Source organism: Protopterus annectens, chromosome 10.part0 (genome assembly GCF_019279795.1).
Source record: "Protopterus annectens isolate FY-2018-M chromosome 10.part0, PAN1.0, whole genome shotgun sequence".
Classification (NCBI taxonomy): domain Eukaryota; kingdom Metazoa; phylum Chordata; order Ceratodontiformes; family Protopteridae; genus Protopterus; species Protopterus annectens.
Genome location: NC_056744.1, coordinates 1,428,298,111 through 1,428,320,674, shown reverse-complemented (window position 1 = coordinate 1,428,320,674; position 22,564 = coordinate 1,428,298,111). Strand labels below are relative to the sequence as shown.

General features: G+C 43.3%; 1 protein-coding gene across 1 annotated transcript in view; it reads left to right on the top strand.

Moving 5' to 3' along the window:
• Nucleotides 1–22,564, top strand: part of KIF14 (kinesin family member 14) — a 2,369,812-nt gene that overhangs the window by 756,156 nt on the left and 1,591,092 nt on the right. The window contains exon 10 of the mRNA XM_044086046.1: nucleotides 6,295–6,413. Coding sequence (XP_043941981.1) covers nucleotides 6,295–6,413 — 119 coding nt within the window. The remainder of the gene's footprint in view (nucleotides 1–6,294; nucleotides 6,414–22,564) is intronic.

Here is a 22,564-nt window from a genome sequence, read left to right as displayed (position 1 = left end):
GTGTGTGTGTGTGTGTGTGTGTGTGTGTGTGTGTGTGTGTGTGTGTGTGTGTGTGTGTGTTAGATGTGGTGGTTTTATTACCATTGGAAATTATTTATCTGAAGTAGGCACTTCATTTGTCAGCAACCTTTGGGATACGGATCCGATCTCGGATCCGAGCCGGCAACTTCTACCACAGCATAGATCCGAGCTCCTAGCTCCTCCCTTTACCCATAATCCCCTGCCAACCCTGACTGACCCCAGATCTAGTTTGCCGCGCTTCAAGCTAGGTTCCTGAGCTCCTGGTGGATTGAAACTTGTGAGAAAAAAAATGCTAATTTTCTTCCTTTTTTCTGTTGCTGTGAGTGAGAGTGAGTGGTTAGGTACCCTATAGCCCTTTTTAGCTAACTAAATTTTATTTTTTTTGTGATCCTTTCTCCTCCCTTCCTCGCTGGTCGTAGTGTGTGTGTGTGTGTGTGTGTGTGTGTGTGTGTGGTGTGTTTAGGGGCCTAGTGAGTGTGTTTTCCCTCGCTCCTTCTCCAACCCGTTTTCCGGGTTCGGAGCGTTCGGAGCCAAGCCGCGTTGGATCCGGGGGTGGGTCGGAGCCGACAGTGCTGGGCACTTTGGCTCCGACTGTTCCCTCGAGTTTGTCGGATCCGACCTCTCGGAGCCGCAGGCCGAGCTTTGGATCCGAGGGATTCGGTGTGCATTCAGCTCCATCCCTGTCGGAGCACGCGGGTCCTTCGGATCCGATGGTCTCGGCCCTGGGTCTGGTCCCCGCTTCGGATCCGGGTGGGAGTCGACTCTCGGATCCTATCGAGGGCAGCTCCCCCTCGGCTTTCGCTGCGGTGGAGAGGGCACTGTTGAGTGCGTCCGGACCTCCGGTCCTGGCTTTGGCTCCCCCCTACACCTCTCAGCTGGTCCAGGCTCCCATCACCCGGCCTTTGGGGCAGCCTGCTTCAGCGCCTCGGGATGTTCCATCGGAACATGACATTGCTGGTGAGACTTCCTCGGACAGCCCCCCCGAGGAGGTTCCTCACAAGTCTAAGTGTAAGAGGAGGCACGTCGACTCCCCCGAGTCCCTTACGGAAGACACGGACTTAGATGAAGGGGAAAGCTCCCCAAGGTCACCCCCCGAGGATGTCTCCTTTGGAGACATCATGGAAATGCATAGGATAGGGGGGGTTGGTCTGCCCCCAAGTCTTCCTTCGATGAGTCCGTATTCTTAGAGGCGTTCGAAGCAGGGCCATCAACTTCTTGGGTGCCCCGACCCCCTGGTGGACCTTATTGCCACCAGGGCTTGGAGGGAGCTGGACACTGCAGAGCCAGTCCCCAAGCATCCGGACAGGCTTTTGAGTGCCCCCACAGAGAGAACCCATTGGAGCAGAGGTCCCCCTGTGGATGCCATGTTGGTGGCGGCGGCCACCAAGAGAGAGTTGGCTCAGGAGAGCCCCACGGTCCACCCACCGAGCAAGGAGTCTCGTGCGATGGACCGCCTTGGGAAGTGGGCCTTCAGTTCAGCAACCTTCTCGATGAGGGTGCTGAACTATATGGCACACGTCATCCGGATGCAGCGGGATCTGATCAAAGAATACACTGCCTCCCCCACAGAGTCCATATCGGAAGGGGACAAACAACTGTACTCCTCCCGAATGTCCACTCTACGGTCCATTTCTAACACCTCTATGTGGCTTTTGTCTCACGCCACTGAGGGAGCCGATAGAGCTGGCAGAGTCGGCCTGGTCTTGAGGTGACAAGCCTGGCTCCGACATTGTGACTTCTCGGAACCCTTTAAGGCGTCATTCGCGAATGCCCCCTTTGATGGTTCTGCTCTGTTTGGCAAAACCGTTCGCGACACTTTAGTCCAGAGCGAGAAAGACGGGAAGACGTTGTCTGCCATCGGAGTCCACTTCTCTGCTCCCCAGAGGTCCTTTTCCAAGAACCAAAAGGGTCAGAAGAAGATGTGGTTCCGGAAATCGCATCAATCCCAGTCTGCTCCAGATAACCAGTCCTCTCGTGACAGAGGAGGACAGGGAGGACGCCGCCCTAGAGGCAGAGGGGGTCCCAGGAATTTTGGGTCCAGAGAACCCTTCTCTGAGAGGCCCACGCAGAACCCCTGAGGGGTTGCCCAGCTGCTCCACTCTGGAGGCAGTCGGGGGGCATTTTTCAAGGCAACTAGCAATGTGGGAGTCCATAACAACAGATCGCTGGGTGCTTCGCATCATATCCAGAGGTTAGCAAATTCCCTTTATTGTAACCCCCAAAACCAGAAGCCTCCCCGACGTACCACCCAGTCAGAGGGAGGCGGCTGCTACAGAAATTCAGCAGCTTTTACAAAAAAGAGCCATCCAACCCGTCCCCCCAGATCAGCTCGGATCAGGTTCTTTCTGGTGCCAAAAAAGACGGGGGACTTGAGGCCCATCCTCGACCTCTCTCTCTTGAACCTGGCAGTACTCAAAGAAAAGTTCCGGATGTTCACGCTGCAATCTATTCTTCCCCTTTTACGGGAGAACGATTGGATGTGCTCGATAGACCTCAAGGATGCGTACTATCACATTCTAGTGGACAGACGCTCCAGGAGGTTTCTCCGCTTCCGGCTGGGAGCCAGTCATTTTCAGTTCAGGGCCCTCCCCTTTGGTCTCACCTCAGCCCCCATGGTATTCACCAAAGTCTTAGCGGCAATAGTGGCCCACCTGAGACTCCAGGGGATTCAGGTCTTTCCGTACCTGGGCGACTGGCTCCTTACCGCCCCTACAAGGCGTCTGCTCTGTTCATGCAGGGATTACTTCCTCAGTCTTGCTCCACATCTAGGATTGACAGTCAACATGGCCAAGTCCTTTCTGGCTCCTACACAGGTAATAGATTTCATAGGGGAGAGACTGGATTCCAAACTAATGCTTGCTTTTCTGACTCCAGATCGGCTTCAGAACCTGAGGTTGCATGTACAGGCCATCCTCCAACTTCAAGCTCCACCGGCAGAATTGGTCCTGAGGGTTCTAGGGTCCATGACGGCAGCAATTTCTCTGCTGCCCTTGGCCCGTCTGAATATGAGGGTCCTGCAGTGGACCCTTCAGGTGCAATGGTCCTTGTCTCGCAACCCTCTGTACCATCCCATTCCCCTAAACAGGACTTGCAGAAGGTCGCTCGTGTGGTGGCTCCAGTCCCTGAGCCTCCACACGGGACGTCCATTCTCGATGCCTCCTCCCATCGCCACAGTGACCACGGACGCTTCTTGCCTGGGGTGGGGGTGGGGGATTATTCAGGCAGAACGGTCCAAGGCACGTGGAACGACATAGAGACCTCCTTGCATATCAATGTCCTAGAGATGAGGGCGGTGCTTTTGACGTAGGCACTTCACGACCTTCTTCCGATTGGGGCGATTGCAATACATACGGACAACATGTCAGTGGTCTGGTACGTCAACAAACAGGGGGGAACCAGGTCTTATCCTCTTTGTCGCGAGGCCATGAGAGTGTGGGAATGGGCGATATCCACCAACCGCTTTCTCATTGCAACGCACATTCCGGGACGGTCCAACATCCTAGCAGACAGGCTCAGTCGTACAATCCTGACTCCATAAGAATGGTCTCTCAATCCTCCAGTAGCGGAGCGAATATTTGCCCAATGGGGGCAACCCTACTGCGATCTTTTTGCCTCTCCCTCAAATACCAAATGCAACAGTTACTTCGCCCTAATCCCCCCTCTGGGGGAGTCCCCGAGAGACTCTCTAGTACATGCTTGGCCTCCCGGTCTTCTTTACGCTTACTCTCCACTGCCCCTGATGCTAAAACTTTTACAGAAAGCCAGTCAGTTGGGGAGCAAGATGATCCTCATTGCCCCATTCTGGCCTCGTCAGACGTGGTTCCCGTACCTATGGTCTCACCTGATTCATCCGCCCTGGATTTTGGATCCTCTTCCGGATCTCATTACTCACTCCCTGGGTCTTCCGACCCCCAACCTGGTCAACCTCAAGCTGACGGCTTGGTTGCTCCAGTTCCACTCTTGATAAGGACTCCCGGAATCTCCTCACCAGTCAAAGCCATTCTAGTAGCAGCACACAAGCCATCCACCAGAAAGGTCTATCAGAGTAAGTGGAAACGCTTTTCCATCTGGGCTGAGCACCGTCATTTAAATCCTTTTACAGCGCCTTTAACATCTGTTTTGGATTTTCTATCTACCCTTTTTCATCAGGGGGCTAGCTGTTCTACAGACAAGGTGCAACTAGCAGTGATTTCCCACTATCATGTAGGGCATGAGTCTGGCCCTCTTATTACCTCCAAGTTCTGTAAAGCTTTCCTTAAGGGTACCTTCCTCCTCAGACCTCCTGTCATGGAGGTAGTACCCCCATGGGATTTAGCTTTAGTTCTACAGGCCTTGACTAGCCCCCCTTTCCAGCCGGCGGCCACGGTTGATCTCAAATACCTCTCTTGGAAAACGGCCTTTCTGGTGGCCATTACTTCGGCTAAAAGAGTCTCTGAACTTCAGGCTCTCTGTGTCAAACCACCGTATTTGACCTTCCATCAGGATAGAGTTTACCTCAGGATCAATCCGTCTTTTCTGCCTAAGGTATCTTCCGAAGCAAACATTAATCAATCTATTAATCTTCCCGTGTTCTTCCCCAACTATCAGAACAAAGGAGAATATAAGCTGCACTCTTTGGACGTGCACAGACAACTGCGCTTTTATATTCATTGAACGGCTGGTCATAGACAATCTGACCAGTTGTTTGTCTCCTTTGCCAAAACCAACCTAGGCAAGTCGGTTTCTAAAGTTACCCTGTCACAATGGATAGCTAGTTGTATTCTCTTAGCATATCAGAGTTCGGGACGGCCTGCACCTCAGGGAGTCCACGCTCATTCTACTAGGGCCGTTGCTACATCGGCTGATTTTAGATCTAGGGTTCCCTTGGATGATATTTGTTCCGCAGACACTTGGGCTTCATCCCATACCTTTATCAGCCATTACAAACTGGATGTTGTCTCCAGAGGTAGGGCGTCCTTTGGCTCTGCAGTGCTCCGGAATATCCTTCCATGAAGGCCACCCAAGATTCAGGTAGCTGGGGACTCTGTCCCAAAGGTTGCTGACAAATGAAGTGCCTACTTCAGATTAAGAAGTTATGTACTCACCATAACGTTCCATCTGAGTAGGTATCTTCATTTGTCTGCAACCATCCCACCCGCCTTCCCCCTGACCAATATGATTCTAAGTAGGAGTTGTCTTTCATGAGTCCCTTCCGGGACACACTAGCAAGTTGTTATATGGGGCAAACTTGATCTGAGGTCAGTCAGGGTTGGCAGGGGATTATGGGTAAAGGGAGGAGCTAGGAGCTCGGATCTATGCTGTGGTAGAAGTTGCCGGCTCGGATCCGTATCCCAAAGGTTGCAGACAAATGAAGATACCTACTCAGATGGAACGTTATGATGAGTACATAACTTTTTATTTTCATTCATTTGGTGAATGGCTGAGTAGACTGATCCAAACTGTTTTCTGCCACATGTTGAAAGTGTGCAACATAATGGAAGAACACAAAATTTCATACACATCAGCCTAGAATAGTTTGACACAATTAGACATTTTTTCTGTTTACAACATTTTCCTTGTAAAGTACTGTTTTTAAATACTACAAGCTGGGAAATTTCATCATTACCTGTTGTAATATGTGCATGTTGCTGTACTTATAAGGCAGGGATGTATGTTCTTTTCTGATGCAGAGCTGGACCGTGTTTCAACACAATGGTTTCATTAAATAGCTCTAACTACATTGCCAGTTCTTTGTTGTTGAATTGAGAAGAGAGTTTTGAAATGAGGAAAATAATGCAAGCAGCATAGCAGGGGTTTACAAGGTTAAGGATGTGAACTGAAGGAGGGCAGAAATTAAGACTTAATAGTTTGACAACCAGATAATGAAGAAAGAAACCACAGCATAAAGTGATGGTCAACCAGCCTGCTCTGCGAACTGAGTCAATGATATTGAAATAGAGGTGAAAGCTTGTAGATACATTTGTAAGAAGTACAGCGGGAATATTGGATGCAAGAGAAAAAAGTTATAACTCATACCTCTTGGAATGTCATTCTGGCTGTAACTGTTCACTACTGTGCTTATAAAGTTCCCAAGACAAAACTGCCTTATGAGTGGGCATGTCTCAGGAGGTGCTGCATGTTATAAGAGGGGTGGATACTGTGTGGGAATCTTCTGGTATCATTTAACTTGAGTATTTTTAACTAATTTCTTCTTTATTTTATTGTTCATCTAGTTTTCTGCTAGTTATTACAAAAAAGTCACATTCCTTCCTTTTTTTAAAAAAAAAAAAACAGGAAGGAGTGAGCATCAATAAGTCGCTCTTCACCCTTGGAAAAGTTATTTCTGCACTTTCAGAGTACTCTGAAACAAGAAAGAATATGTTTATTCCTTACAGAGAATCCATACTAACATGGTAAGTGCAGTCTTTAACTTCCCATAACATTGTTAATCTGGCTTTTTTAAGTTATACATTTTAGTTGGCAAACTGTTTGAAGGTGAAGGACTGAACAAACAGCTCAGGGACCATTACATTTTTTGAGAGCACCATGGATGCCAGACCAGCTTTAAAAAATCTGCGGAGACTCGCACATTAAAATTAAAAGCTTAAAAAATCTCGAAGCCAAAAATGGAATCCATGGGGGCAAAAAGAGAAGAATATGTAGTTAGTTTTTACTCTCTGCTCAGGGGTATCTCATGTCCCAAAGAAGAGTTTGCCAAGTTTAATGCTCCAACAACTAACAAAAGTCATGGAGAATGATGCCATTTGTCCACCCTTCACCATCACAGTTCTCAGATTATACTGAGTATCAGAAAACCGACCTGGGCTTTAAAATTCTGCAAGTATTTCACCAGTTATTTCCAACATATTTGCCTTTTTTTTCTTTCATTCATATACAAGTTATCACTGACAAATTAATTAAACCAAGCAAGGCTAGTGTATACAAATGCTGTCATCTGCTACCATTACTGAAAGACCAATATATGCATATCTTCTGGTAGCTAATTTATTGTTAACTGGTCATGAATGTGAAGTAAGCTTAGCCAGGGGTAAACTTTCAAGTGTGGGATCAGACAAACCCATTTACCTGTGCATCATAAGATCTTTTCGTGGAGTGTAAAGAAGAGCATCTTGTCAGGCATTCCTTCCAAAGTTTACATTTGAGTAATTCAGCTGTCCTTACTTTGAAAGTTTTGACCTTGATATCATGGACTTTTTTGTCAGTTTCCTTGCCTGAGAATATCATTGCTGAGGAAGTGATACCATACAAGTAAGTAAGGCATTTGGCAAAGCTATCAAATATTATTCTGCTGCAAGGAAGTAGTAACATCATCTGGTGAAATGTGTCAGAGAGAAACCCCATCTTCATCTGAGATAAGTTTTAGTTTCTAGTTATATTATTTATTTATTTTTATTAAGCTAAATTTGACTCTTGAGTTGGTTGCTTGTTTGGAATTTGTTGGTAGAATTACAGTTTAGAATGTTGGTTTGCTGTTCAGGCATTTGTAGCTGTGGGTATGCAATTCTTAGTCTAGTATTTAATAACTTGACAGGGGCACAAGAAAATAATTTTACTGGGTGGCGAAAGCCAGGGTACCTTTTTGGCTAGGCATATATAGGCCCTAGGGGCTAATAGCCTAGTACCTACCTATGAACCTATAATAAAGTAGTTTATTTCAGTGGCTGAAAATATTATTATTACATGACTATTAGATTTTTTACATGGCTGACTCAATCAAACTTTGAGAACCGGTTTTCTGGTGTTTTTTTTTTTTTTTTAGTTCAGTTGAGTTTGTTTATTTACAGATGTTGGTTTCCAGATGATAGAGAGCTCTAAGAATACTTAACAGTATTCATTTCAGTTAACAGATTTTGCAGCTGTTTTGATGCAGTCTGATTTATGGTTAGTATTTAATTTTACCTGATCTATAGTTAGCATAGGACATTGAAATATCTCATATTATTCAACCCTCTTGGTCTTCCACATTTTGTATGGTCTGTGAATTGATAAGCATTTTATCTTAGTTTGATTGCATTTGAAAAATGGAGTCCTTATGTGTCTGTGTGGTAACTTGTTCGTCCTAGCTGTGAAATGATTGCTTTTGAATGATCCTTGAAATTGTGTCCTCAGAAAGAGCTAATAAGGATAGTTGAAGTAAATCCAATGTGAACTGACTTTTTTCTAATCATAATCACTCTTTGGTTTCTCACTTCTTGTGTAGATAAAGGGGAAAGCTAGATACAAAAAAAAGATACCTCTAATAAAAAGGTAGGGATACAGCAAGTGACATGAATGGAGTAGCATAAGCATGGCAGAAGGAATTGGGAGAGAGATTTGTGAGGTGCTGAGATGTGGTGTAGCTGTTTCACTCAGGGGGCTTTAAGATAGCAGAGGATGTGGGGTCTGCAGCATGGGACAGCATCTTGGAATATAGATGCTAATAGTGATAGTTGTCTGTTAAGTCAGTTTAGTATTCCTGTAAACAAGGAGACAGCAGAATGTTTGCTGGCAATGTATGATGGGAAAAGTTAAAGGAAAAAAGCAGAAGACAGTAGGCATAAGTAGAGTTTGTTATAGGAGGGCTTACAAGTGTGATGGCACAGAGTACGATGAAGAAAAAAAGTGGAAGATACTGTCCCAAAAGAGGGAATGATAAGGAGAAAGAAGCCAAGGTACAAGGACAGAAGCAAAGAGTAGTAAAAGTGATAAGGGTAAGACACAGTGAGAGGTGGTCATGGTTGAATCAAAGTTAGCAGGAAGAAAGGGGGCAGGTAAGAACACACCACCGGATGGCAGATGGGACAGAACAATGGGAGGTCTTTTGGGAAGAGCACAGGAGGAATGGGGAAAAATTCTGTAAGCCACAGGAAGGAAAGCAGCCAGTGGAGCCAGTGAGAAACACGGGGAATGGTGGAAGTGGGGGTTTGGAAAGGCTGCAGACAGGAGGGTTAGTGGCACGGGCAAGAAGCAAAGAAGAGGGGTGCAAGTTTGAGAACAGAGAAAGAGGGTTTAGCTAATTAGAGACTCAATCACAAAGAACTTGGAGTCTAGGCAAGGAGGAAATGAGAGACCAGATTTCATTGAAGCTAGATTTAGTAAAACGAGGAAGAGATGACCAAAGTGATCACCAAGGGAGGGTTGGTTGGATGCATGTGGTAGTGCATGTATGGGCCAATGCTCTGTTAGTTGAAAAAGCTGAACTGACAGCAAGCAGAGCAGAGGGCAGTAGAAGAGAATTTTTTTTTTTTTTTTGGGGGGGGGGGGGGTTGGATGTAGCATTCTCATAAGTGTTACCTGTACTAGTAGGCAGTATACAGAGTAATAAAATATCAGGATTTGCAGGCAGAAATGAAAGCAATGTGGAAAAAAAGATACCTAGACAGTTCCAATAGTAGTAGGAGCAAAAAGTAATCTGCAATTGTATTTAGATATGTTACCGATATATGTAACTCCGTACAAATTGCAGGAGTCATTACTGGGCATATTGCGGGTGATGTGAAGAGCACTTCTGGCTAACATCAAAGATTGAAACAAATCATAGTTTGACTTAAGAATGGGGTCCATTCCCGTCATGGTATTGGAAACTCAAAAGATTTGGAGTAATTAAAAAGAAGGAGAGAATCAGGGAATGCAGGAATCATAGGAAATACAAAGTTATTTGACCAGAGACCATGGATGCCTTGCCAATAACCACCCTTAGACTCAAAGCCTTTTCAAGGAAGGGAAGACCTGTACATCCCAGAGTGTATTTTACATTTTAGATCCATTTGTTTACGCTATGTTTAAAGACTGACATGCTTTTCCTCATCCAACAGGAATTTATTCCCTGTATGTGCTGGGTAATGAATGAACCTATTTCATTATTTAGTTTTATTACCTTCTGAAAATTAGGTATTTTTACATGATTTCAAGTGTTGAGAAGGAGGAAGTCATAGATAGTAATGTCATTGAGGCCAGGAAGAACTGGTGCAGGTCTCCCCGCAAAGCCTATACAAAACAGACTGTAGGGAGAGTGATTCTAGCCTTTCCTGATAGCAGATCTTTGCTAGGAGCCTGTATGTATTTTTCAAGTTTTTTGATGCGTCTAGTGAGCTACATGCTAATAATGGGTATAACTGGGTAGAGAACAGAGGAAGACTAACTTCCTTGGTTATGGATGAAATGCCTTTCTTGATTAATTGTGAAATATAGAAGTATTTTCTGACTACAGTTGTTGCTTTGTGATTGAAAGAGAGGGAACCATCAACTCATGTGGCAAAGTGCATGATCTCAGACTCACTGGAGAGTAGGTGACAGGAATTTGTTGTTTTGTGAAGCAGTTGAAACTCCACTTCTTGGCATTTAGTCTGAGTTATTTTTCTGTGCATCAGAAGTTGAGTTTTATTTCCATTTGAAGGGTGTTAGTATCACTAGCTGATTTAACTACTACACCCAGCTTACAATCATCAGTGAACTTGGCCAGAGATACTTCTTATCAGTGATTAGGTCAAGGAAATAAATGTGTAAAAAGTGAGAACCTAGTACAGAGCCCTAGAGGATGCCACTGGTCTCCTTTTCCCTAACTGAGGAGGCATCACTTGTTCTAACAATATGTTATGTTCTTAAGCCAGTTTGTAAACCAGTTTACCACATAGGGTCAGTGCTTAAGACCATTAGCTTATTAATAATCCTGTCATGTGATATGGTGTCAGATGACTTTGCCATATCAGTGTAGGCAGCATGAACACTTTGACTACTGCTGACTGGCTGTGTGTCCACTAATGACACAAAGATAGGTGCAGCAGTAGAGGATGACGATAGAGTGCCGAAAATGATTTTGAAAGACTAAACAATTTAGACTGAATGGTGCCAGTTGTGGTTCGATGCAACAATGAAAACTAAGATAAAGGAGGTTAATTATTGTTTAGTGCTTTCCTACTTATTTCCTAGAAAGGGAAGAATTTAAGGTATGGGTAATGGGTAGAATTTGAGAGTTCTTGGGAAAGTTAGAAACTACTTTAAAACGGATAGCTAGTGAATATGATACAGTGAAATTTATCTTTAAAAACATGGTACGAATAAGAGAGAAAGATTTGCAAATGTAGTAGTATGCGTTATTTAAAAGGGTTGACAAATTATAAAATACTGCAAAAGAAAAGAAATTTCCTAGAAGAAGAGGAGAAGAAACTGCAGAGTGCTAAAAGGAAAAATAAGGGAGTTTTAGGACAATATGTATATATGAGTTTAGAAAGGTTGCTGTTAAACAGCTATTTTTGATAAGAACTTTAGAGTAAAAAAAAATAGCACAATGGCTTATGCAACAGAAAGTAAAAAAAAAAAGTTGTAGCTAAATCTAGGGAATGTGTGACAAGAAAAATAAGAAGTCATAAAGAGTTATTACAGACATTTTGGAAATTTTATGAAAGTTTATGTAAATCACAGAAAGGTTAAACCAAGAAAGGCAGAAATTGAAATGTTTATGTAGGTATCATTGCCAAGGTCAGAGGAAGATGAGGCTTAACAATTGCTAGCTAAGATAGTAACAAATGAAATAAAAACTACGACATGTAATCTATCAACGGAGATGCCTCCGTGAACAGACAGTCTTTCTGTGGAAATTAGGACGTTAGGAGGGATGAGAGAGGGAGGGAGAGAAAGATTTGGAAGGCTTTTTTCAAGGATATTTTAAAGTTTTGACAAGTACCAGTATCTTGGAAGAAAGCAGTGGTGCCAATATTACAAAAAACAGGGTTAAAATCCTTCAGATCTGGTTTCCTATAGACTCGTTTTGATTTTACACCACAATTGTAAAATGTTTGTCTGTATTCGCTAAGAGAATGGCAGAGATGTTACTAAAATTGATAGATATGGACCAGTGTGGTTTTGTGGGAAAGAGGCAAACATTTGATAGCATTAACAGAATGATTATGTTCTAGAGGGAATCAGAGTGCAGGAAAACACTACTTTTGTTGGAGAGTCTTTGACAGGGTCTGCTGGGATATTATGAGCAGGACAGTAATAAGTAGCATTTGCATTCCCTGATAAAATAATGGAGTCAGTAAGGAAGAATATACGAAAGGTTGGAGACCAGAATTAAGGTGGGAGGTTTCCCGTCTGACAGTCCATACTTGAGTACTGGAACTAGTCAGGGATGTTCTGTTTTCTCTCTGTTTGTTTTAGAGTTAGAGATTACCAAACAAAGTGAGGGATTCACAAATTCAAGGATATAACTGGTGTGGTAAAAAACAAAAGTTTGCCATATTTGCAGATATTATTTTTGAACTTGATAAACCAGAAAAGGACAGTTCAGTGTTTTAAAGCATTTTGAGACAATGTCAAGTATTTTATGGATATAAAATACAAAGATCAAACAAAAGCTGTTGCAGCAAACTATGCATCCACACATGAACTGGTTCAGGAGTACTTGTACGTATGGGTACATGATGTATTTAGGTTGTTGATTAAAAAAGATTATTTTAGGACAGCAAGATTAAACAGAAAATAATACAACAATGAAAAAACTAGAAGATCTTGATTATGGATAGGGATAGTAGGATACAAGTAGTGTAAATGTTTTTAGCCCATTTAGTTTCATGTGTAGGTCTTGATTTGTATCAATTAGAGGAGAAGCTGCAGATGATATTTAATAAAGAATTGAAGTAATTTATCTTGGAGGGTAAGAGGCAAGGACTGAGTGAGAGAAGTCAATTATTTCCATAGAACAAGATAGTTTAGGGTTACCTGATCTGAAGGGGTATTTTAAACTTGCACAGTTATATATCTCTAGCAAAAGGTCATAAATTAAAGTGGAAAAGGATAAGACATAAAAACAGAGCAGTGTTTTAGGTGCATGTCCTTAAATACAGTAGTGACTCTGCTTTTCCTCATTATGCTAGTAAGAACAGTTTTTGCAGATTCATCTGCTGAAATGTCAGGATGACCCTTAGGTGCTAAGCCTCAGTCCTAAGTCTTAGCAGATTTAAGTTCACCATGCTATGCACTGTACACAGGGAGGGTGGAAACATTGCAGATTTTTTTTACATCTTAGAAGAATGGGAGTGATATACCTGTAGGGCTTGCTGGTAACACAGTCCATATCCAGATCTCACAAGTCCGAGGACATCTGATGTCCGTTAGATGCTTTTAAACTTCTCAATGATATCACCACCCTCTATGAAGGCTAGTACCATCAGATGTTTAACTTGTAGATGGAAGCTTGGTGACTGCCAGTGATGTGTTGCTAAGCCCTCTTGTATTACTGACATTGTAGGATTTTGCTACATGAAACCAGTAGCCTTTTTGCATTAATGCAACAAAGCACCCTGTCATGGTATTTCTCATGGACCTCCTAAAGCTTGATAGTATTTACACAGGCCAAAGTTCTGTGCATTTATCTGCTTCCTTTTTTGTCTTTCCAAATACCCAGGCATGTGCTTATTTGGATTGCTTGGTCATCAGAACATAAAGTAGGGATCAAATGCATATGTTCAAAATCGATCTATTGCCACCTGTAACATGATGATCCATAACAATATAATAGCAGCTATGAATGAAAAAACGTGCTGTGGTGTAATTTGCATAGATTTAATTTCAGCATTTGATAGGGTCATACACAAAACACTGATCAATAAATTAGTACAACTAGATAGTGATATACTCTTGATAAGATGGATAGTTGCATGGCTTACAAATCGGATATGGCAAGTATCATGCAGCAACTTGACAGGTGAAATTCAGGGTTATAGTCACGGTGTCCCACAGAGCTCTGTCGTAGACCCATACTTATTTGGACTGTATCTTTCAAATCTGTCTTTTTCATCTGAGGTGTTTTGCAGTCTCTGTGCAGTTGACTTGAAAGTGGAGAAATTGATTACATAAGTTACAGATAGGACATACCTGCCAAAGCACTTGACTAAATTCACCATTTGGGCTCAGGAGTATAATATGCTGATAAGTACATCAAAACTAAGCATATGAAATTTGGGAGACATAAATTGAAAGGTGAATATTTAATACAGCACACAGTGATTGAAACTGTAGAGTCTGATGTTAATCTTCATTCATTCCTTACTGATGGGTGCTGGTTCCATCCTCGTAACTGAGTTGGACATGTAACAAGCTTTTGCCAGCCTAAAAACTCTCAAGCTAAGCTTTACCCATAGTGCCCATCTCCCTGTTACGTCAGATCTTGTTTACCGCGTAGCCATAAAGATGAGTCAGACCAACTCTCAGCTAAGTACCTTAGAAAATATGCATTACTAAAACCTTTTTTTTCAGTTTTCTCCTTTTTGCTGTTATTATTATCTTCCTTGTTTGATTGCAAAACTTTTACCCATATTTTAGTGTTTTTCCTGGTTTCCCTTACCAATTTGGTATTTTTTAGTCCAAAACCATAAAGAAGACATAACAAAATGCCCAACCAAGACAGTACTCCTCGAAATAGAACATTAGTTTTAAAACTGGAGCTAGGGAAATAATGCCATTTAAGCCAGGATGTTTGTTAGCCTCCAGCAAAATCTGCCAGTATAATTCCCTGTACTCGACTGTAGTTTCCCAAGGTTCACCTCTCAGGCCCTTAGCAATTTCTTCTATCACAAAAAAAATGAAAAAGTGGTTCCTACGCAGGCGAGAGTTTGTTTGTAAAGAATGCTCTTGGTGTTCTTAATACGAATGTCATTCTTATGTTCATACATTCTTTAATTTTCTCTCAGTTTTCCCTATGTAGAAGACAGTACATTGACTACACAAACCAATGTATACAAGGCCAAATGGAGTCACATGAACTACGCAGCATGTTGCTAGAAAAATAAAAATCTCTAGCTGATAAGGACAATATTTCTCTGTTGACAATATATCTACACTGGGGACAAGCGTCACACAGGTACCAGTAGTTCTGGTGTTCATGTTAATTATACCAGTAAGCTCACGGTAGTCTTTTACATGTTGGAACCTTACTGTAAATAATTTTAAAATGAGTGTCAAAAATGGGACTCAAATCCGATAATTGGGAAAATTTATACCATTCTTTTTCTAAAATATCTCTAATTATCCTGGAGTCCCCATTAAATTCAGTGATGAAAGCTTTTACAAAAGATGGTTCTGTATCAGTATGTTTAACATCACCATGTATATCCGTTTTGGTAGTCATAGTAATAGGATCCTCACCAAGAATAGGCTTGAATCTACCCTGCCTACCAGTCACTACTTCATCAAAGACCTTTTTGACTATCTCAATGCGGTATCCCTGGTCAAAGAACATGTTAGATAAAAATCTACACATCAAAAAATTTGTCATTTGAACACATCCTACAAATACGGACAAACTGTCCCTTAACAACTCCAACCTTTGATGGTAGGGATGTTAGCTAGTAAAATGAAGAAGAGAATTTGAATAGGTAGGTTTTCTATATATTCTGGACTTGAAACCAGCTTCTAAATTCTCAACTGTATCATCTAAATAGTTTACTTTATTAATGTCATGTTGATGTATAAACTGTAAAAATTAAGTGGTACAAGAGATATAATCTAAAAGTCTTTCAATTTATCTTCCGTATTTATCCAAAAAATTATTATATCATCCAAAAAGCATTTATAGAGCATCCAACACTCCTTGTATGATGAATTAAAATGTGTAAATATTCCCAGTACATCAAAATCAAATTCACAGAATAATGGGGCACAATGTGGACTTTGGAGATACCAAATATTGCTGCCACTCTAGGTTTACTATTATGAAGGAAGTTAAAGTCCTGTTGGTCAATGAAATTTTCCAGTAACAAATCATTTAATATAATATAAATGTCACGGTAGGCTACATTCATTTAATTTAGGAAGATCCTGGAATATCTATCAGTGTGACCAAGCAAATTTAGCATTCTAGCCTCATAGTCAATCATATTCATTAAGACCGTGCCTCCACCCTTGTCAGGTTTCATAACATTAACAGTATGATTTCTCTTAAGGTTATTCATCACTTTTCTTTCATCGGGTGTTAAATTGGACAAGAATTTATTATGCAAAACACCCTTTCTAAGTTCATTTTCTACTACAATTTCAAAGTTCTTCAACTGAGGGTGAAGGAGAGGGTTGTATACACTTCTTTTTCTAAGGTCATTATTTACTGCCTGATAATTAGATCTCAACAGTAATTCAAGATTCTTTTTCTTAAGAAATAACTTCAAATCAGTGATTAATTTACTGCTGTTACATTTACAGGCCGAAATGTCCTTGATTCACTTCAGTGTCACTGTAGTTGAAAATACTGTAACCGTTCAACATAGAGCTAAAACCATCTGTAATAATGGTATCAATGTGTGATATATTCATGACTAAGTCCTCCTTTGGTTCCCCCTCCCCCCATAATTGTAGTTGTACCTCTGGGGCTGCTTGTTCATCAGTCTCTCTGACCTGCGTGGGGGGGTATTCCAAAGGGTCCTGATAGTTTAAAGAATGTTCATTTGTATCAAAGTCATTGATTTCCACAAAACCTTTGTTGGAAACATACTCCCAAACGGTATTACTAGGTTTCCCCTCATTTCTCCCATTTTAAGTACTACATCTAGGTTTTGGATAATACCGTTCTTCTAAATATTCCTTCCTATCCCTATCAAGTTTTTATGAGTAATAATAACAGTACATTTTTTATCCACATATTCTCTCCCTACTGGCAGATTTTGCTGGAGGTTAACAAACATCCTGGCTTAAATGAGGTTATTTTCCCTAGCTCCAGTTTTAAAACTAATGATGTTCTGTAGTCCTATCTCACCTTCATTCTTACATATGGGATCGACTAATGATGTTCTGTAGTCCTATCTTGCCTTCATTCTTACATATAGAATCAGAGCCTATTTACAAGCTGGAAGTCTTTTAGTTGGTTCGTGGCTAGGTAGGTATCCCATGGTGCACCAGTACAATCCTCAGATCTCGTTTGCCGTGTCGACGAGTTCGGTTGTGCTTCTCCTTGGCTCTGGCTAAGTTTTTCAGTTTATTCAAAGTTTACTAAAAAATTTTTGGATTATTCTCCTTTATTAGTGTTATATAACATTGTATAGTCATAGGTAGTGTAGTTTGTAAGTTAGAATAGTTAGCGTTTATTAGTGCAATTTCCATTAGTACATTTGGCCTTCTGGCTTTACAGTACTTAGTATCTTGAGTGCAGTCTTTCTGGTTAAAAATTAGACATCGGTTATTGTAGGTGCCTTTTGTGCTCAGGTGTGTTGTTAATAGTCATAAGGCTTAGTTTTTTGCGGATTCCGCTTGCTAGTTTTATTAGTGTTGCTTACAGAACGAGGTTCTGTTCACCTTGTTTAATAAATTCTAAAATTTACACTTTATTCCTGCCTTGAGTGTGTGACGAATCTTTCTATTGTTCTATACCACACCTAGGTCTGTTTTAGTTAGAAGACCTAGTTTACCATTCCTTTTTCCTGCCGGGGCTAGGCTCGTTTAAGTTAGAGGACTTAGTCCTCGTGGTGTCTTTTTACCTTTCCTGTAGGGCTAGGCCCGTTTAAGTTAGAGGACCTAGTCCTCCCTTTTTTCTCTTTGTGTGTGTGTGTGTGTGTGTGAGCTCATTTTCTGTAAGAATGTCTAAGGAAAGCAAGGACCAAAAGCCATCTGGTTTTAAAAAAAATGCATAAAATGCTCACAGAAGATGTCTATAATGGATGGCCACACTAACTGCGTTTACTGTCTTGGGGCCATCCACTTACAAGAGACTTGCTTATTTTGCCACTCTTTCAGTGCTAGGGTGTTGCAAGAAAGAAAAAATAAGCTCATCCTAAAAGGTCTCTTAAAACCTTCTTTTGAGGAAGATCTGGCAAGCTCTTCCTCCTCTTCTAGATCTCAGGGATCTAAAAAGGAAAAGTCCAAGTCCTCTAAGAAGCCCTCCTCAGCACCGGCTGGTGTCTCGTAGCCACTTTTTGAAATTACTAAGTCTGATAAGTCCACTGTCTCATCGGCGCCACAGAGTTCGTAGCTGATTGAGAGTTGTACCGTGATTACAGGGTCAGCACCAAGTAGCTTGGGGCCGACCTCTAAGAGTATTTTACGGAGCCAGTCTATGGAACCTCTACCGCTCTCCCCTACATTGAAGTCTCCAATACTGCAGTGATCTTGTTCTCCTACTCTGTCCTCCAGGTCTTTCAGGAGTTTATCGGAAGAAGATTTGGAGAGGGTAGTGCTGAGACTTTTGAAGTCTTCTGTCTTACCGAAATTTTTGTTGGCTCCGACCCAGTCGTTTCCGTGGCCAATTGAGTCCATTAAGCCCCCTTGGTCATTCCTCCGAGCCATGCTGGCCTTTCGGAGGTGGAGTGTTTGGTACCTCTGGTGGAACCCTCGGCTTCAGCTCCCCCTGTGGCTGTTTTGGATCCGAGTTCCGCTCTGACACTTTCGGTGCCTTCAGTGGTGTCTAGAAGCCGAAGCTCCCCGGTCGGCCCTGACAGGGACACCTGGAACCGAACCTTCTCAGTTCCGAGCCTCCCTCTCAGCACATCGGTGAGGGTGAGTTTGGATCCTACGTCTGTCTCAGAGCTGATGGCTCCGGAACAGATAGCATCCTTGGTCTCCTCGGAGCCGATGAAGTCTTCGGAGCCAGAGAGATCAGCATTCGAGATGATGAGGAGTGTGCTGTCCCAATCTTCAGCTCCTAGCAGGGGTACTGACACTCTTCCCCCTAGGGCACCTACTTCTGTCTCAGCTCCTACTCTCTCCTTGGACAGCAGAGACCCGCAGCCTCAGGAGCCACTGGCTGGTGGCCCCCACTCTTCCAAGACCTCCCTGGAATATCCTACCGAGGAGTCCCCATGGAAGAGAACATGTAAGAGGAAGCATGTAGACTCCCAGGTTGAATCTCTGACCTCTGACACTGACCTCGAGGAGTCAGAAGGGTCCTCCAAGTCATCTCCTTCGTAGACATCCTGGAAATCCTTAAGCAGAGGTGCGGCTGGCCCACTGTCACCCCTTCTGATGAGGAGTCAGTGTACCTGAAGGCTTTCGGGTCTCAACCTTCAGCCTCTTGGATGTCTCCACCCTTTGACAAACTGATGGAGCTAGTTAGTTGAAAGGTGTGGGATACTCCTGATGACATGGAGCCAGTCCGCAGGAGACCAAATAAGTTTCTTTCTGCACCCCCAGAAAAGGAATTTTTGTCTAAAGGTGTTCCCATAGATGCCATGGTGGTGGCAGCGTCCACTTAGAAGGAGCTAGCAGAAAATTCTTCTACTGTTCATCCGCCGAATAAGGAGTCTCGAACGATGGACAGATACGAGAAGCATATCTTCTCTTCAGCGGCATTTACCCTTAGATCGCTGAACTACCTTACACACTTCACAAGGCTTCAGAGAGATCTCCTTAAGGAGTTAGGAGATTCTCTACAAGGTATATGTACTGAGGGAGACCCTGACAAAGTGTCTGCCCAGTTGTCCACCTTGAACTCTATCATTAACTCGTCCATGAGGCTTATCTCGTAAGCAGCCGATGGAGCTAGTAGAGCAGCGGGTTCAGGAATTTCTCTAAGACGTCATTCCTGGATGCATTTGTGTAATTTTGCAGAACCGTTCAAGTCTACCTTTAGCAACGCCCCCTTTGACAGTTCCTTATTGTTTGGACCCAAGGTAAAGGACACTCTCACCCGGTGCGAGCAAAAAGGAAAAAAACCTCTCTGCCGTGGGAGTAAGTTTTACTGTACCCTTTAGACCATACCCTAAGTGCCTGAGGGGCGGTAAAATGTGGTTCAAGAAGTCCCAGAGGTTTTCCAGGATGCACAGGATGACTCCTCCTTCAGAGGCAGAGGAGGAGGAGGAAATGGTAGACATCGCCCTAGAGGCATGGGCGGACCGCAAAACCAGGGAGACTGCAATTCCTTTTGTGGCCGGCCTTACCAGCGCTTCAGATGTGGGGCCCAACTGTGCTTCTCTGGGGCCGGTCGGCGGTTGCATTTCTTTGTATCCAAAAGCCTGGCTAAGTATCACTCAAGACAAGTGAGTACAAATAATTATTACCAGAGGTTATGTCATACCCTTTTCCCTTCCACCTTTTGTTCCCAAGAGGATCCTGGATGTTCCACCCAATCACAGGGATCATCAACTGTGGAGGTCAACAAGTTGCTGTCAAAAAGAGTCATCCAAACCGTCCCAGCAGACCAAATAGGATCCGGAACTTACTCAAGATTCTTTTTAGTGCCAAAATGTACAGGGAACTGGAGGCCTATCTTAGACCTCAGCAGATTGAATGAATCAATAAAGAAGGGCAAGTTCCGGATGGTGACACTGCAGTCTATACTCCCGTTATTAGGGAAAGACAATTGGATGTGCACAATAGATCTCCAAGATGCCTACTACCACATAAAAATGGACAGGGAGTTGGAGTCGTCTACGCTTCTGGCTGGGAGCCAGTCATTACCAGTTTCGTACTCTGTCCTTTGGTCTTATCACAGCCCCCAGGGTGTTCACCAAGTGTATGGCAGTAGTGACAGCTCACCTGAGACGTTGAGGATTCCAGGTGTTTCTGTATCTGGACGACTGGCTCTTGACCACGCCCACCAGGCATCTACTTCTTCAGACCAGGGATGCTACCATTCAGCTTTGTGCCCAGCTAGGAATTTCTATAAACTGGGAAAAATCTGCCTTGTTACCCTCTCAATTTGTGATTTTTATAAGCGCAGAGCTAGACACAGTAGACTTGTTGGCTCGTCTTCCTTTAGAAAGGGCATAGAATCTGGTTCTTCAAATTCAGTGTTATCTCCCCCTACGAAAGGTCAAAGCCAAGACTATTCTGCAGCTTCTAGGAATCATGGCTTCCACCATATTACTAGTGCCACTAGCCAGGCTACACATGAGGATTCTTCAGTGGCTCCTGTCGTCCCAATGGTCCTTTCAGCACCTACCATTATCTCATCACATACTGCTGATAGACTCTTGCAAGAAGGATCTCATTTGGTGGACTCTACCCAATCAGTTAACCACGGGCACTTCATTTGTTCCTCGCCAACCCGTTGCCACTGTGACCACGGATGCCTCACAGATGGGGGGTGGCAGGACTGTCCAAGGCACATGGCAAGATCACGAGGCTCACCTGCATATCAACGTTCTACAGATGAGGGCGGTGCTCATGGCGTTGCAAGCACTTCACGAACGTCTGCCTCTGGGGACTATTGCAAAACAATCAGACAACATGTCAATAGTATGGTATATCAACAAACAGGGCAGAACCAGATCTTACCTACTCTGTTGAGAGGTCATTTCAGTTTGGAAATGGGCGATATCTTCCCAGCGTTTTCTGGTGGCAATGCACATTCCAGGGACAACCAACCTGATAGCCAACCAGCTCAGCCGGGCAATCCTGATGCCTCACGAGTGGTCTCTAAAACAGGAAATTGCAGAACAGATTTTCTTTAGATGGGGCAGCCTTGCTGCAATCTCTTTGCCAGACCGATCAATACCAAATGCAGTAGCTACTTCTCCCTCATCCCCCCTCCAGGGAATCACAGAGAGATGCACTTGTTCATGATTGGCCCCTGGGGCTCCTTTATGCTTTTCCTCCCTTTCATCTCATACCCAAGGTTATTCAGAAAGTGAAAGGGCTGGGAAGCAAACTGATCTTCATTGCTTCTTACTGGCCTCATCAGGTTTGGTTCCCCTTTCTCAGGCCTCTTCTCGTAGACGATCCTTGGATTCTGGACCCAGTTCCAGATCTCTTGACTAACATGTCAGGCTCGCTTCACCCCTCCTTGCACACTCTCAATTTGACAGCGTGGCTGTTAGAGATGTTCTTTGTATTTCACTGTTGCAGTCATCACATTTGGGTTATCTGCTTGCAGTAGCCCTCAGTCGGCCTGATTATCAAAGTCTTGTGTCCTGCGTCGGTTGCTGTCTCATCTTCCATGACGTCAGGTAGTCAGGGGTATAAAGCATGCAGCCAATGCCATTACATCAGTCTTTCTTGCCGTGTGGTGCCCAAATCAAATGCAGTTCGCAAGTGCCGGTTGGCCGACTTCTGAAATTTTCGTTTTCGAGTTGCAGAACCGAAGTCTTCAACTAAAGCTAAGTACCCTGTTGGGAAACTTTTTCTTGCTCTAAACCGATGTCAGTAAAAGTCAATAATTGTATTTCTTGTGCAAAGCAAATAGCTCACAAAGATTTTCATTTGTACTGTATTCCTTGCCTAGGCTCTGAACATGACGTATCTCGCTGTCGGTTTTGTGCCTTATTTAAACAACAAACTATTCGTCGTCGGTATATTTACACTTCTAAATATTTTGGTACTCGGTTCAATTATCCAGATATGTCTTCGGTAAGCCATCCGCCTATCGATATTCCGAAAAAATGCAAAGATAAAGACAGAGACAGGCCGCCTAGGTCCAAAGCTGCTGCTGCCAACGCTTCTCCTAAGCCAGTTCACCGGTACTCAGTGAGGCGCTTTCGCAGCCCCTAATACCCGCTACTTCAGATTTGCAGGCCTCTACTGAGCCGCGAGATGCTTCAACTGTGGAACCTGCGGATGTCTCTACCTTGGATGGGTCCGGAGCCGCTGTGCAGGCACCAGCTTCTGAGTGTGTTTTCAGGCCTACTGACTTGCATATTAAACCGAT